This window comes from Fonsecaea monophora, assembly GCF_001642475.1.
Source record: "Fonsecaea monophora strain CBS 269.37 chromosome Unknown Scaff6, whole genome shotgun sequence".
Taxonomy (NCBI): Eukaryota; Fungi; Ascomycota; class Eurotiomycetes; order Chaetothyriales; family Herpotrichiellaceae; genus Fonsecaea; species Fonsecaea monophora.
In genome coordinates, this window is record NW_019173937.1 from 347,088 (window position 1) to 362,099 (window position 15,012).

Here is a 15,012-nt window from a genome sequence, read left to right on the forward strand (position 1 = left end):
TGCCTTTATACAAGCTCTTGGGAGTTGATGCCGTGGATACCGTAGCTTGTAGCACCATATTCAGTTTTGTGAAAGGCACTGTCTATCTGTGACCCTGGACAAGTTCAATTCGGCCAACACAGCTTACTGAAGCTTTGCAGCAATCCAACGACCAATCTCGGTCACCGTCTCCGTTGCCTCAGGAGCTCGACCAACCATAAAATGGTAGTCGTGCTGCATTTCAGGTGCCACTTGAAGCGTCACGTCAACTCCAACTGCCTTCGCTTTCTCGGCCAACGTAAGTGCATCACTCAGCAGAGTATCCCACCCGCCGGCCGAGACAAAGAGAGGTGGCGCCCCCGTAAAGTCTCCGTACAAGGGGTTTGCAAATGGGTTCTTGGGCGATGTCCCCTGGCAGTAGAGTGCCGTGGAAGCTGTCGCAAGGCCGGCGAGAGCATCGTGCTCGAAATTGAATTGTCGCGATTCGCCCAGGTTCTCCATGTCAAGCCATGGCGACAAGAGGGCGGCCGCCCCGGGAAATGGAAGCCCCTGTTCCTTCAGCTTCAACAGCAGGGCAGCCGTTAAATTGGCACCTGCAGAGTCTCCTGCTACTGCAATCCGCGACGGCTTGAATCCTTGATCCAGGACCCATTTGTATGTCGCGAGGCAGTCCTCCAACCCCGCTGGAAACGGATCCTCGGGAACAAGTCGATAATCTGGCAAAAGTGCAACGCAAGATGCGACTTTGGCTAGATGTCCAGCAAGTTTCCGGTGACTCGAGGGAGATCCTCCGGTCCCAGCTCCACCGTGCAGATAAAGGATGATGTGGGAGGGGTCTGCAGATGCTGGTCTGCACCATATAGCTGGCCCGATGGAGCCAGGGCATTGGACTTCTTCGTACGTCACTTCCGTAGGCTCGCTGGCAAGCGAACCAAAAGATTCAATGAACAATCGGCCTTCGCGGGCCGACATATTTGGATTCTCCATCATTCTTTGTCTGGCAAAGCCGAAGACATCAACGATGGCCTGAGACTCGGGCGACATGATGACAGAGTTGAGGATAGCTTGTAAGGCTAGAAGTGGAATTGAACTGGTGACTTGTTTCTTCGGACTCACAGAATGCAAGAACTACGACCTTGATATATCATTGTTTGTTTTATGCTTGGGTGAACAAGATGCGCTGCCTCGGTGGAGACTCATATTCACCTCGGCCAGTTGTTCTACTGACTCGAATAATGAAAAAAGGGCTCCCGAACCATGTGAACGAGTGATCTTGCAGTGCTCGACTCCCATCTAACCCTAATCCTGCCCCAATTGGCTCGCGGGCCAAACTTTGTAGCTCGGTTAGCCTTGCACGACTCCAGATTTGATGCAGCATAAAATGCAGTCATAAACTTGGGCTTGGACGTGCCGTGTATTTCTGAATCGAGTTGTCTAATGGTCAGTGTCCTTTTGGCAGTATTAGTATCACGTTGAGGTATATTTTCCACGAGATCTGCCACTTTGCAATTCACAGAGCATGGCTTCCGATGGCAACCGAACCGCGTTGGTTACTGGAGGTGGTAAGGACTAATATTCTCCTTAATGAATCTTTAGCATTGACATTATTCATTGTAGCATCCGGCCTGGGCCTTACTGTCGTAAAGCATCTATTGCAGCACCAGTGGAATGTGACCATCTTCGACTTTGATGCCACCGCGGGGAAACGGGAGGCCACTCGGCTCGGAGAGAGAGTGCTGTTCATCCAGGGCGACGTGACAGACTACCAGAGCCAGGCAAGGGCCTTCCACGACACGTTTGAGAAATGGGGTCGAATCGACTTAGGTGCGTAGGACCTTAACACTACAAATGGAGATCCAGACTCACATACAGTCCCTGCTCAGTCTTTGCCAACGCGGTGAGATTATTGTCTGCACTCTTTCTCACGTCATATCCCGAGGAGTCTAACTGTATTTCAGGGCATATCGGAACGGGAAGAATTCGCACCAGCAGCAGCACAACCAGAGGCGACTGAATCGACTACGCCCGATACATCTGTGATTGACGTTTGTCTCGTAGGGGTTATATACTCCGCAAAGCTTGCGCTACAATACTTCCGGAAAAGGCCTTCGAGTTATGGAAGGCTCGTGGTCACCAGTAGCCAAGCAGGCATATACTCCTCCGACACACACCCGCTGTACAGCGCGGCGAAATTTGGGGTCAGTTGGTCTTTTTTCCGGTACCGTTCTGGACGACTGACTTGCTAGGCTGTTGCATTTGTTCGAGGATTGTCCAAGAGACTGCGGAAATCTGGCGAAAACATCACCGCCAACGTGATATGTCCCGGGCTCGTGGATACTCCAATGACTGCAGGACCATTCATCGACAACGCTCCAGCGGAGATGGTTGTTCCTCCCTCGTTGGTTGTGCAGGTCATCCAAAGCTTTCTTGACGACGAGTCCATCACTGGCCAAGCCGTGGAGATAAGTGGCAGTGAGCTCATCTACCGGACGGATCCCGAGTACGCGAATGCTGCCGCTGAATACGTGTTGGGAGGTGGTTACAGCAAAGACACTTCTCCAGAAGACCTCATCAAGTTCAGTCAAAGGTCGGCACAGCCTAGGGCATGACGATGAGATTCAGGAAGAGCAAGGCCATCAGATCCTTTGGACGAGATGACATGGGAGACTGCTGTGCATCTCAAACAATAGGGGAGGTAGGTATTTTTTGGCCTAGATACATAGTTAGCCTTCACAATGGATTACTAGAGGCTTTCCCTGCTCGTCAACTAGGACCATAAAAATCAGACATGGACAGTACATGGTGTTTTCGAGCTTGCATTGAATTGGTAACGAAAATGCTCCAAGGTACCAGTGTTAGATCAGTCAGGTGCCTCAGACAGCCAGGTGGGACAAGCAAGCACAGACAAAAGTGTTGCTCCAGCGGACCAATGAGAACACGCACCTCGGTCCGGGTGTGCGCAGTTACGAGGCAGGCAACGGGGTTAGTCAGAATCCTGGGGAAATGTGGAGCCCCAGGATCTTTTCCGTTCAGTCGGGACGCTGGAACTCCACATGTTCTGGCCAAGCACTACATGATATTGGCCCAATTACACTTTAACAATGCAGGGAAGCGAGCGATGGCCCTAGACAGTCCCTGATGCCGAGACCGAGGTCGTCTCTCAACACTAGTAGAGACTGCAGCGTCTGTAGCATCGATATATACAGCACTTGAGACGCTGGGAAGCTGGCAGAAGGTCTGTATGAACCACTCCTCCTCACCCAGGAACTGAATCCTGCTCGGCCATAAAGGTTCGATACTCCCTCGAAGCTATCAAGGCCATCAAAACATTACATTCCCCATCACCCTGAGACAACCCTCACAGCCTGAACCTCAGTCAAGCTCATGTCGACAACGATGTCTGACCAGAAGAATGAAGTCGAGACAGGTCATGGCAACGTCGTTAGTGACCACGCCCAGACCCACGCCCAGACCGCGAACCGCGAAATCGTGGGGTTTCAGTCTCATGAAGCGGCACTTCCAAAGGGCTACTACTACAGCTGGAGGTTCCTGGGGACATGTGTCGCTGGAAACCTGGCCGCCATAAGCGGAATTGGCGGGTTCAGCTTCGCAGCACCCATCTTGATGAACATCAACAGTGCCATTGGTCCATCCGTCGACATTACCTGGGCAGCTATCGTCTTCAACTTGACAGGAGCAGTGAGCATGCCCGTGTGTGGCCGAGCGATGGACATCTTCGGTCGCAGGTGGACCGTTGTGTGCCTCAATCTCCTAGCCCTTCTTGGGTCCGTCGTGGCAGCCACAGCGAAGAATGTGCCCTCACTCATCGTCGGAACCGCCTTGATCGGGTTGGCGGCTCCGGCCCAGACCTGCTACAATGTCATTCTTGGAGAGCTTGTCCCCATGAAACATCGGTACACCATGTCCGGAGTCGTTTTCCTGTTCGCCGGTGTCCCTACCGCTTTTTCAGCAGCCATATCACAAGGCCTCGTGCAAAACACGGCCACCGGCTGGAGAAGCGTCTACTACATGGTGATTGCCCTCAATGCCGCGGCGTTCTTTGGATTCCTGATTTGCTACCACCCGCCGACATTCGAGATGAAGCACGGCAGGGAAAGCAAGGCCAAGTACGTGAGAAACTTCGACATTGGAGGCAGTTTCCTCTTCATCGCAGGTCTCTCGACTCTCCTCATGGGTCTTTTATGGGGCGGACAACGATATCCGTGGAAGTCGGCGGCTGTCATTGCCTCGATCGTCTTGGGCACTGTCTGTCTGATCGCCCTGTACCTTTACGAAAGCATGGTGCCACTAAAAGAGCCTCTTTTCCCAAAACACATCTTCAAGAACGGAGAGTGGCTCGCGGCGATCGCCGTACTGGGTCTCGCCGCCAGTGCCTTTTATGGATTTTCGCTGATCTGGCCTGGAATGGTGACGACCCTTTACGCCACCGAGTCCGAGACAATCAACAATTTGACAATGAGTCTTCCGGGACTTGGTGTGGGAACTGGCGGGATCTTGGGAAGCATCCTTGCGAAACTATACAAACGCACCAAGATTCTGGCGACGGTATCTTTTGCCATCGGTGGGATCTTGTTGGCTTGTAAGTCCATCATTCTCTCCTTCAGGGCCCCTTGTTCCAAATAGGTGGAGATAAATCTAACCACGCATCTAGGCCTGGCTACCTGCACTCCTGACAGCAGAGGTCAGGCGATCGGGCTCCTATTCTGTGGAGCCGTGTGTCTTGGTGTCGTCGAAACCATCACCATCGCCATGGCCACACTCCTGGTTGTAGATCAACGTGATATCGGGATTGGTAAGTTGTGATTTGTGCCGTGATCTGGCAAGAGGCCGAGTCGCTGACGATCTTCAGCTGGAAATCTCGGTACCTGCTCGCGAGTCTCCATCTCGGCAGTGTGCTCAGCCATCTACACAAGTGTACTGAGCAGCCGACTTTCGACAACAATTGGCAATCAGGTCCCTCCTGCGCTGACCGCCGCTGGTTTGGATCCTGAGAACATCCCCCAATTCATCACTGCCCTGACGACTGGGACGTCCATGAACGATGTGCCCGGTGTGACAGCGTCAATCATCGAAGCCGGAACAACGGCCTACAAGTGGGCTTCGTCCGATGCGTATAGGACTGTTAGTCTGTGCACAATTGCCTTCAGCACAATCGGCATACTCACTTGTTTGTTTATCCCTGACAGTTATAAGCTTATGACGGGGGATCTCGCGGCGAGGCTGGACCGTGTCAAGGAGGTTCAAGTTGGTGAGGGCGAGACTCCGGTCACGACTGAAAAGGGACCGAGTGACCATGTGGAGACGCTGTGAGACGTCCCTTATTTGCCATGAGGGCTGGTCGATTTGCGCATGGTGGTGTGCACGAAGGGGAGACTAACATGGGTGTAGCCTCTGCATTTTATTTGGTGTGATCAAACGGGAGCCTCGACAGGCAAAAATTTGGTTCGAATGCAGCGAGGACGGTTTGAAGAAAGCTATATGAACAGTATCTCGAGTGATACGCAACGTACTAAGAGATCCAGTTCTAAGTGTGGCATGTAATGGTTCTAAATGATTGAGACTATTCTACCATCCCCAAATGTGTGTCGTTGCTCAACCTCGGTCGTGAAAACAGACAGGCAGCAAAAGGCAGGTGCATAAGGTCGAGGGTCAGGGTACGAAATATTGATGCGCAACGGGCGGGTTTCTGTGCTTTCGGCTTCAGCTTGGGCTGCGAGGTTGTAAGTAGCGAATTTTTGTCATCGCAAGCTTCAATATAGCAACTATTCCTTGTACAACCGCATCTGTAATGGTGTCAACCATGTCCGAGCCAAGACCTTAGCTCCATCGCAAAGGGGCGCTAGTCGCTTCAGCAAGATTTTAATTGTACGTATATAATTTATGGTAGCCCAAAATTCAAAAAATATTGTCGTCGGGAGGATGGCCGAGTACGTGAAAACTTCTCCTGATGTTGGCTGAACAAAGATACTAACGTTGAATAATAGGCGGTTATGGCGTGTGACTCAAGTACTATTTCAGTTCTTGTCCTTTGCTTACAGAGGTTTGATTTCTCATGGGGAAACCCGCGTGGGTTCGAGTCCCACTCCTCTCATCGTACATTTTTTTGTTCCCATTTCATTTTTATTGCTTGCTGGATATGGTACTTATTGTTCGCCCATGAAGATTTTCGACCGGCCAGCGTGACGAGCAAAATTTAAAACAGTGCATATGTCCTCACCACATCAACTGTACCATTCTACGAGGATAGCCTGCGAAGATCTGTGGTGCCTGCTTCTACAGATGGTAACCACCTTGACACCTTCAGTCTTCCCCTCCTGGGTCTCTGCCCTACTGCAAGAGCGCTGTCGTTGGTGTCTGAATCGATTGCCGATTGTGAGACACTTTTTCCTTTTCCACGACTTGTCTAGTTGCGTGCACTACCCCCGCTTCTTGCTGAATCTGTGCCAGCAATGGCGTTGGGCACGCTTGTCTCACTGTGCCCAGCTTATAGTTGGCGGTAGGGTTTCCACACGTACTTCCCGCAAGCCCCTATAAAGAGGCGACGGCTCTCTGGGATGGCGTCCTCTGTACCGGCCGAGCACCAGCGAGGAAATAACAATGCGTAATGTGGTTAGACCAATTTTCGAATCCCCATCCCAGTGTAGCGGCACCTCGTGACCTCACTCCCAAGTCCAAAGGCTTGCCGCTCATTATCTATATCTCTTGCCACAAAGAGTCTAACTGATCAGGCCGTCAATTTAAGGGGCCACCTTTTAGTTTGCACGGCCGCCAGTTTTAAAACGCTGTTTACTCTTCTTCTCCTGAGCTCTGGACTTGCGGAACTGACACGTTCCATTTGTGGGAATGTGGTTTGGTTCGCAGTTGCTTTGCTATCCGATGAAAGCCGGCGGGCGTCTGGGTTGTGGGGCAGTATGCAGGAGACTCCGGCCTTGTTGTTGCTTTGGAGGTTCTACGTCACTGGACCCTCGCACAATGTAGGGAGGGGTTGAAAATTGTGGCTTGAGGTTGGGAAAAAAGGATTGTACTCGGTACATGATGGTGAAAAAGGCAGAATGATTGTATTATGTTGAGGAGGGGACAGCTGATCGATACTAAGCGGGCGGATGGGCGGATTGGTGGTTTGGCAGGTTTTTGCTGACTGATTGACTGACCAAGTACACACAACCTCGTACCTCGTTTCACACAAGATCGTAAGGGAGAGTGATGGTGGCCCGACAAAGCATCTTGCGTAATCCGCCGAAGCCCACAGAAATGCCCTTTTTCCCACCATGGGCAAAGGTGGTGGGAATCGGTTGATTGCGGGCCCATCTACGAGGTACAAGTCCTTGTACCCATATGTCTAGGTACCCGCACAGCCGCCACTTACTGATGCTGATGCTGATGTTGGATGATGATTGTGATCGTGGTGCTCGGTGAATGAATGGTATTGTATTTGTCGGGTATCGGATCTCTACAGCCCCCCTACAAGTATGTACGAGTACCTGCTTTGTATCCCACCGCCCGTAAAATTGCATCATGGTCATGCCAGAGCGAGGGAGGTGGGAAGCCCCGAAATAAGCGTGGATGCCTTGCATAAATTTATACTTCTTCTTCGTTCCTTGCCGTTTCTGTAGACGCTGCCAACGTTGTGCTGATCAGTGCTTAACGAAGACCGAGGTACAATACAGTAGACCCATTCGAACGACACCTTGCGCAGCAGACGGTTGTGTGGAGAAAGTGTGGAATGCGGAGCATCGTTAGGTATATTTGTAGGGATTTCTGAAAGACTGTACTTGTCCTCGGTATGTTTGTTGCAAAAGCCAACGGAGGGAACCAATACTCGATACATGAGCCGCACAAATCAATGGATTCCAGTCGCTCGAGACCAAACGCCTCAGTATATCGACTATAGATTACATGTAACATAGTACTATCATTGTACATTTTTCCAAGGTGTCATGAAAAGTCGTTAATCATTCTTGATAAGAACAATATCACACGTCACACATAATACATCACACCGTGTTTCGCTGCGCATCTGGCATGAGGCAAGAGGATCCACGCGCATTCTCTCCCGTAATTGTGCTAAAACTCTCGGTCAAAAGATAGAAAGGCCAGGTGCGAGTCGGGGAGGTCGAGTCGAGTCGAGTCAGTGGCCTAAGAGATTCTGCCATCCAATCCGCTCGTACATGACCACGGCTAGACAACTTGTCACCACGGCGTCGATGGAAATTCGTTCATCACAACTCTCTGTGCCTCCATCACCGCGTCCGTGCCTGCGTTCTCGTCGGTGGTGTTCACGCCCATGTCCCTGTCCCTGCCCTTGCCAGGGTTCACTCCGGTTCGCGTTGACGTGGTGATAATTACCACTACTGGGACCCCCGGCGACGTTGTCCAGGAATATCGTCAAGGCGCCCAAATACTGGTGGTCCCGTCGCTGCTTGTACACGGCCACAAGCGTTCCATGTCGGTCTTCTAGCAGGAGATTCCCGTTGGCCAGGTCGAATCCGTCGTCGACGGCCGGCATGGAGAGAACCTCGCTGTTGTGACGGAGCGGGGAATGCCATTTATAGACCGGCGAGGATGGCGAACTGCTCAAGGTGTACTCGCGCTTCCAGCCGCGGCGTGCAATGGTATAATTGGAGCGGATGCCGTGAGGTTCTTGCGCCGAGGGAGAGTAGTGCATCTCGGGGGAGATGTTGTAGAGGGTCAGTAATATGGACATGCGAGTTAGCCCTTGCAAGCCCTGATACTTGATCTCGGCCAAGGGGTATGGCTCCTCGTCCCTCTTGGAACCATCGAGGCTCTTTGAGGACTTGGTTTTCATCAGGATGTCGACAGGGTCTGCGCTGGGATTGGCATAGATATGCCTCGCGCTTCCCTGTGACGGTGGATGCGGCCGCGGCGACTGTCCAGGGGCTTCAATTTCCGTTTGAGCAGCCTCCTCGCCTTGCATTCCCTTGTGCTGCGGATGCAGCTGGTGAGCAGTGCCGGGGAAAATCTGAAACGAAGGGGGAAGAAAGAATTTCTCCTTCCACCACTTCATATTGCTGGTCACAAACGCTGGTTCGTGACGAGAGCTTTGTGGTGTCGAAATGTTGGTGAGATGATCCGTAGGGACCGTCCTGGAACCGACATCGACGACGCTCAACACGAGGTTCTGCGGGCAAACCAGTCCCAAGGTCGCGCTTTTGAGGATCTCGAATCGACAGATGGGGCCGTGCCACTCGTGTTGGAACCGCTGGTGTTCATCGGATTCGAAGAACTGGCTGTGCTGCTGCTCGCCGAGCGACTCGAACTCTCGCTGCTCTGACTCGCTGACCGTTCGGCGAGGGTCGGTCGGGCGTGCCCCAGCCATAGACAGTCGTGCAGAGGATCTGGTTCGAACGTGTTCGGTGGACGCTGGGGTTCTTGTTTCGCTTTACGCTTCTTGGACAGTTTCTGCTCCTTAGGATGGCAGGGGCAGCCCCCGGGATAATAGATCTCTCGAAGCGTAATGGTCGTGTACCGTCTTCGGCCATTGACGACGGGGTTAGCCTCCTCCTGGGGAAACAATGCATTGTACGAAGGCAGTGCGTCGGCGTCAGCCATTTTGTGGAGCGTGTGAATAGTATACAAGGCTGGATTGGAAAATGCTTAAGGAGCCTTTTTCGGATTGCTGGGAGTAGATTTCAAGGAAGGGGCAAACACTGTCTAAGAATCTGGGGTGGACTGAAAAATATAACAACAACGTGACCAAGACTGACCTTGTGTGCCAAATAATATAGAGGGCGTCAAGATACTGTCATGAGTGTGGATAAACGTGCAAAAAAGGGGGTCTCGGTGTTATTGGCAGCCGGAACGTTGATGGTTGGTTCGCCCGCTCGGATGCAGACGGAAGGCTGAGCAGGCCGGCAGGCCTGGCCACGAAATGCTCAGACTTGCGAAAAGCGGCCCAGCCAGCTGGCCGGTGGCTGAGAATGTTTGCTGATGTGGAGTGCTGCGTCAGCGTTATTAGACGTCCTGATGCCTCCTTGGACTCGTTTGGGAAGTGGTGTGTCAGAAACTCGGGGCCACTGAGGCGGGCTGGAAACGCGTCGTGTGTCGCCTTACCACCGTTCTGCACGCTTCTTTGGTTCGGAAGTTTTTGTGAACTGGCACAAATTGCGGTGAGGTTATGTAAGATTGTTGAGCCTGAGACATGCATATAACAAAGCAAGCCCGAATGTGTTTGAGCTCAGAAATCACTCTGAGCCAACAAAACCTCTGGATATATATACACCTGTGCCTGTACTTGAAACAGAAATCTGCCTTGCCCTCGAAAAAGACGCCTCGAAAAATGCCTTGCACTGGCGTGGACAAGAGTCACGAGATAAGACATTGATGAGAGCATTGGGTGACGGGAATGAGGTACTTTGCAGTCTTCCAACCGAAATCCGGGGTATATTTAGACATTCGACCCGTCTCATGCTTCTGATGAAATTGGTGTGAATCCGCGTATCCGTATTTTCTGGAGGCTTTCGGCGCCAATCAGTTGCCGAGGCGTCGTAGAAGGTGCTAGGAACTTGGTGGCGGCTGTCAGCCAATGATGAGTGAGATTTGTCCAGAACGAACTGTATACACGCCTCGTCCACGACAACCAAGAGGTGTGTCATGACGTGGTATGACTGTTTCAGGGGCCTACAAGAACTTGCAGATGTAAGTACACATGATACCGACCGAGTCTTGGTGTTGAGGATGTTGGAAATGGTCGCTATCCATTTGTCCTTGGTAGGGCCCCCAGTCACGTGAATTCGCGTCGATCGATTCCTAACGCGCCGAGGAACATTATTGAGGAAACCTACCTGCCAACCTGCCTACCCATCATTTTCCGGCGTTGGCTTCTTGGTTGCCATGTGATGCACAAGTGCTTCAACCACAAACCTCGAGATGCTTCTCCCTTAGATTGGCGCAGATTTTGGACGGTTTCCTTGTATAAGGGACGAAAATACATCACCGCCGGCGGTTCGGGCCTCATCTACGGGATCGATAAGAAAAGAGTCATAAAACGATACTTCTGCGGCGAAGAGAGCGACGCTAGCGTGAGCGTCGAGCATATGCACGGTTCGGCTCGCTTCCAAACATTGCGAGATATCTGAGCAGCCTAGAAGATGGATCTATAATTCTGGAACGAGGCCTGCCTCTTTGGTGAAAGATTCAAGAGTCGAGTGTGGAAAAGATCCCATTGCGTCGAAAGCTTCGCTGGTTAAGGGATGCCGCGGAGGGTGTAAGATACGCACATGAAAAGGGTATTATCCAAGCTGATGTTGGATGCTATAATATGATCTTGACAGGAACTCGTGGATTACGTGTATGAAATCTGATTGCTTGAAATTGATTGACTTTGGAGGTGCCAGTATTAATGGTGGAGCCAGCGGCTCCTGCTATCAATGGTACAGTTATCGACGATCGATGCAGGAAGTCAGCTAGAAGACAGATATTTTCGCGTTTGGGTGTGTGATATACGAAGTCCTGAGTCCTGACGGGTAAATACCCATACCGCGAACTCGAAAAGTCTGATCATCAAACACACCTTATCCAACAAATATATGAAGAAAACCAGTTTCCTGATACTGCAAACCTACCATTGGGCCAATTGATGCAAGGCTGCTGGCATGGCACTTTCGACTCTATGACCGAGATCATTCAGGAGTAGAAGCGGCAGACTCGTTGAAAGAGAAGGCGAAGAACGGAGCCATTACTGGGGTCCTTAAATGCTACTGGCTTTTCGTTCAAGGTGCCAACCCAAAAAAAATAACTCACCGGTTCGAGAAAGGTTTGGCTTCTTCTACGAAGATTTATGGGAATTCTCCCGATCCTCCGTGCGGCGGCTGATTGGTAAACCAACAGAAAGCAAGTCACATTATCGCCTCTTGCGGTCTTCGCTCTCTGGTTCATGCTTGCAGCACCCTCATCTACAGCTAAAAATTCCTCTCCCGCGGCTTTTCACAACCTCCAACACTGTCCAAATTGTCAAATATGGCAGATCATCTCGTCTGTCACATCGTTTGACTCAGATTAAGTGGCGGAATACGCATGTCTGGAACCGGAAATGAACTTTGGAGAGGCCTAGCTTCGCCAGCGAGTGCTGGGGGATATACTTACTCCCGAGTATGCTTAGATACTGGAGTTCGACTGGCAAGTGAGCATGGCACGATGGCTTGGAATACCTCGTTGATGTTCACAACTTTGGCATTAGAGCCGCAGGACGCTAGTAGCTGTTTTATTGTGGCCAATGAGAGTCTCGCAAATTAGCCACATATAACCACTTTACAGAAGACGCAGGTCTGCCGAGCTCAGGCACTTGGCCAATCAGCATCCTTGAGTTTTTGGAAGCTTCGTGGCTGTTCCTGGCACCATAATTTTCTCAACCTCCTGTTTCCCTTTCTTGCCGACGGCTTCAAAGCATTTCAGACTCAGACGAAGGATGACTTGACCAAAAATACTGGACGCAGCTCTGCCGCACTCTTTTCAGTCTTCTTTGGGACGATAAGTCACATTAACCTCTCCCACGCCACTCGTGTCATTGCCAGGCCAATCATGAGACACTCAACCACGAGGTTGCTCTTCAGAGCTTCACGACCTCGTCTGCCAGCGCACCCGTTACTGATTCGGCCTCGAGTCCTTAATCCTCCACTTCGTAGGCATGCTTCCACTTCTCAAGAGAAACCGTCTCGACTGGTCAACGTTCTATATGCCGCCACTCTTGCTTTGGGCCTGGGCATCATCTACGTCTACGTCACTGATACTCGAGCAAGCATTCACCGTTACGTGGTCATTCCAGCCCTGAGACTGGTCTATCGCGATCCCGAAGATGCACACCACGCAGGCAATCGAATTCTGAAATCTCTTTGGGACTTTGGTCTACATCCACGGGAGCGCGGCGACCCGGACCAGAACCACGACCTTGAGGTCGAAGTCTTCGGGCAACGCCTCCGAAATCCTATCGCCACTTCTGCAGGTATAGATAAACATGCCGACATACCGGACGTGCTGTTTGACTTTGGCCCCGCAATAATCGAGATTGGAGGAACGACGCCATTGCCCCAAGCGGGCAATGACAAGCCTCGTGTGTTCCGGTTGACATCACAACAAGCGATGATCAACAGATATGGCCTCAACTCCGAAGGTGCTGACCATGTGGCCATGAGATTGCGAAACAGGGTGAGAAGGTTCGCACACTCTCTTGGCCTTGGTGATGATGAGATCGCGGAGAAGGCTGTGCTTGATGGTATCGCAGGCGTCCCTCCCGGAAGCTTGACTCCAGGAAAACTACTCGCTGTCAACATTGCCAAGAATAAAGTCACGCCAGAGGATGATGTCGAGGCCGTCACTAACGACTACGTTTATTGTGTTGAGAAGCTTGGGCCATATGCAGACATCCTAGTCGTCAACGTTTCCAGTCCCAATACTCCTGGTCTTCGCTCACTACAACAGTCCGACAAGCTGCGGACGATCTTGAGTGGAGTAGTGGATGCGGCTAGATCGGTGCAAAGGCGAACGAGGCCATATGTAATGGTTAAAGTGAGCCCAGACGAAGATTCAGAGTCGGAAATTGCTGGGATATGTGATGCGGTCTGGGCAGCCGGTGTAGATGGAGTCATTGTCGGGAACACCACGAATCGCCGACCCGAGCCACTTGCTCACCTGAAAAAGCTGTCACCCCTCGAGGAACAAAATATGCTGGAAAGAGGAGGATTTTCCGGACCTCACCTCTTTGAAAAAACGGTTGATCTGGTGAAAAAGTACAGGAAGCTTCTAGTCGAGAAGCCCGCGTCAGTCGACACAGTGAACAATCCGAGCACAAGAAAAGGAGCGCTAGAAGCTGAAGCAGATCGGATCAAGTCAGCTCTGGCGTCCAGCCCTGAAGAACCCAGCCTTGCCGACATACCCTCCCCGACCTCAGACAAGATCACTGCATCTGTTGATAGTGGTGATGTGCCAGCCAGTGGCATGCTTCAACAGAGTGGTGCGGACAAACAACCTCTCCTCACTCTGCCCAGCGACCGCCAGTTTGACAAGTCACAGCCAGAGACAGAAAATGCCGAGGTGGCGGAAGCGGCCGCACCTGATGCAGAAGCACGCTTGGCGGAAGAGAAAAAACAACTACAGTCAATTCAGGAGGCCATTGAGCGACTTCCTCCTCGGGCACAGCGTGACGCCCTCGACCGACTCGAGATCGATCCTGCCCATCTGGAATCCATCGATCAACCCAAGGTAATTTTTGCGACTGGAGGCATCACCAACGGCAAACAAGCCCTTGAGGTTCTCAACGCGGGTGCCAATGTGGCCATGGTTTATACTGCCTTGGTATACGGAGGCGCCGGTACGATATCACGAATCAAGGATGAAATGCGACAAGAAATGAAACGACAGGACCAAGAAAAGGGCTCCAAGGCTCAAAACTAAGGTGGTGATTGAGGTTCTTATGTTGGCCGAGGGAGTTCGAAAGTGACTAGATTGACGGTTGACCCGTTCAGTTGAATCAGCTCTTCACCAACCCGGTGAAAACCACATTTGGCCAATATTTTGGCACTTGCAATATTTTCTGCACCAAGATCCGCCATCAAGACCTCAGGTACCGTTGCAATGGTGTCATCGATATCGTCACCCTTTTCTACCTCTTCGAGTACCACTTCTTTCCGAGGCAACTCCCACCAAGCTTGGAGCCATCGTCGCAGCGCCTCTGTGGCATACCCCTGGCCCCAGGAGTTGGTGCGCAACATGTAACCACACTCGGGAGGCTCCGGTGTATGACAGCCTACCACCCCAATGACTTTGCCGGGGCTCGCGATCTCCTCAATGGCAAAGCTGAAAGTGGTGGCATTGTTGGGTGGAAGAAACCTGTTCATCCAGATTTGTGTGGCTTCCTTGTCAATGTCGACTTTCCCCGCTCTGGTCCACTTCATCACTTCGATTTCAGTGCGAAGGGCATGGAAATCTTCTAGGTCGGATTGTTGGATGGGTCGTAGGAGCAGGCGAGCAGTGGTCATGGGTGACGCTGGGACTGGACAA

At 51.7% G+C, this 15,012-nt stretch overlaps 6 protein-coding genes across 6 annotated transcripts; 3 read left to right on the forward strand and 3 right to left on the reverse strand.

The window, feature by feature from the left end:
- Positions 1–123: 123 nt before the first annotated feature.
- AYO21_01629 (hypothetical protein) lies at positions 124–1,023 on the reverse strand (the record flags this gene model as incomplete). The annotated part of the gene is made up of 1 exon (XM_022651611.1): positions 124–1,023. One exon carries the CDS (start codon positions 1,021–1,023, stop codon positions 124–126), a length of 900 nt encoding a protein of 299 aa, XP_022516124.1.
- Positions 1,024–1,498: 475 nt separating this feature from the next.
- Positions 1,499–2,588, forward strand: AYO21_01630 (hypothetical protein; the record flags this gene model as incomplete). Its single annotated transcript, XM_022651612.1, has 5 exons — positions 1,499–1,541; positions 1,597–1,803; positions 1,863–1,876; positions 1,938–2,177; positions 2,226–2,588. The coding sequence occupies 5 exons, from the start codon at positions 1,499–1,501 to the stop codon at positions 2,586–2,588; spliced, it is 867 nt and encodes a 288-aa protein (XP_022516125.1).
- Positions 2,589–3,375: 787 nt separating this feature from the next.
- Positions 3,376–5,310, forward strand: AYO21_01631 (hypothetical protein; the record flags this gene model as incomplete). The annotated part of the gene is made up of 3 exons (XM_022651613.1): positions 3,376–4,579; positions 4,652–4,792; positions 4,850–5,310. The coding sequence occupies 3 exons, from the start codon at positions 3,376–3,378 to the stop codon at positions 5,308–5,310; spliced, it is 1,806 nt and encodes a 601-aa protein (XP_022516126.1).
- A 2,818-nt stretch (positions 5,311–8,128) lies between these two features.
- AYO21_01632 (hypothetical protein) lies at positions 8,129–9,570 on the reverse strand (the record flags this gene model as incomplete). The annotated part of the gene is made up of 2 exons (XM_022651614.1): positions 8,129–9,248; positions 9,302–9,570. The coding sequence occupies 2 exons, from the start codon at positions 9,568–9,570 to the stop codon at positions 8,129–8,131; spliced, it is 1,389 nt and encodes a 462-aa protein (XP_022516127.1).
- Positions 9,571–12,537: 2,967 nt separating this feature from the next.
- AYO21_01633 (dihydroorotate dehydrogenase (fumarate)) lies at positions 12,538–14,406 on the forward strand (the record flags this gene model as incomplete). Its single annotated transcript, XM_022651615.1, has 1 exon — positions 12,538–14,406. The coding sequence occupies one exon, from the start codon at positions 12,538–12,540 to the stop codon at positions 14,404–14,406; it is 1,869 nt and encodes a 622-aa protein (XP_022516128.1).
- A 76-nt stretch (positions 14,407–14,482) lies between these two features.
- On the reverse strand, positions 14,483–14,990 carry AYO21_01634 (hypothetical protein; the record flags this gene model as incomplete). The annotated part of the gene is made up of 2 exons (XM_022651616.1): positions 14,483–14,488; positions 14,580–14,990. The coding sequence occupies 2 exons, from the start codon at positions 14,988–14,990 to the stop codon at positions 14,483–14,485; spliced, it is 417 nt and encodes a 138-aa protein (XP_022516129.1).
- Between the last annotated feature and the right edge of the window lie 22 nt (positions 14,991–15,012).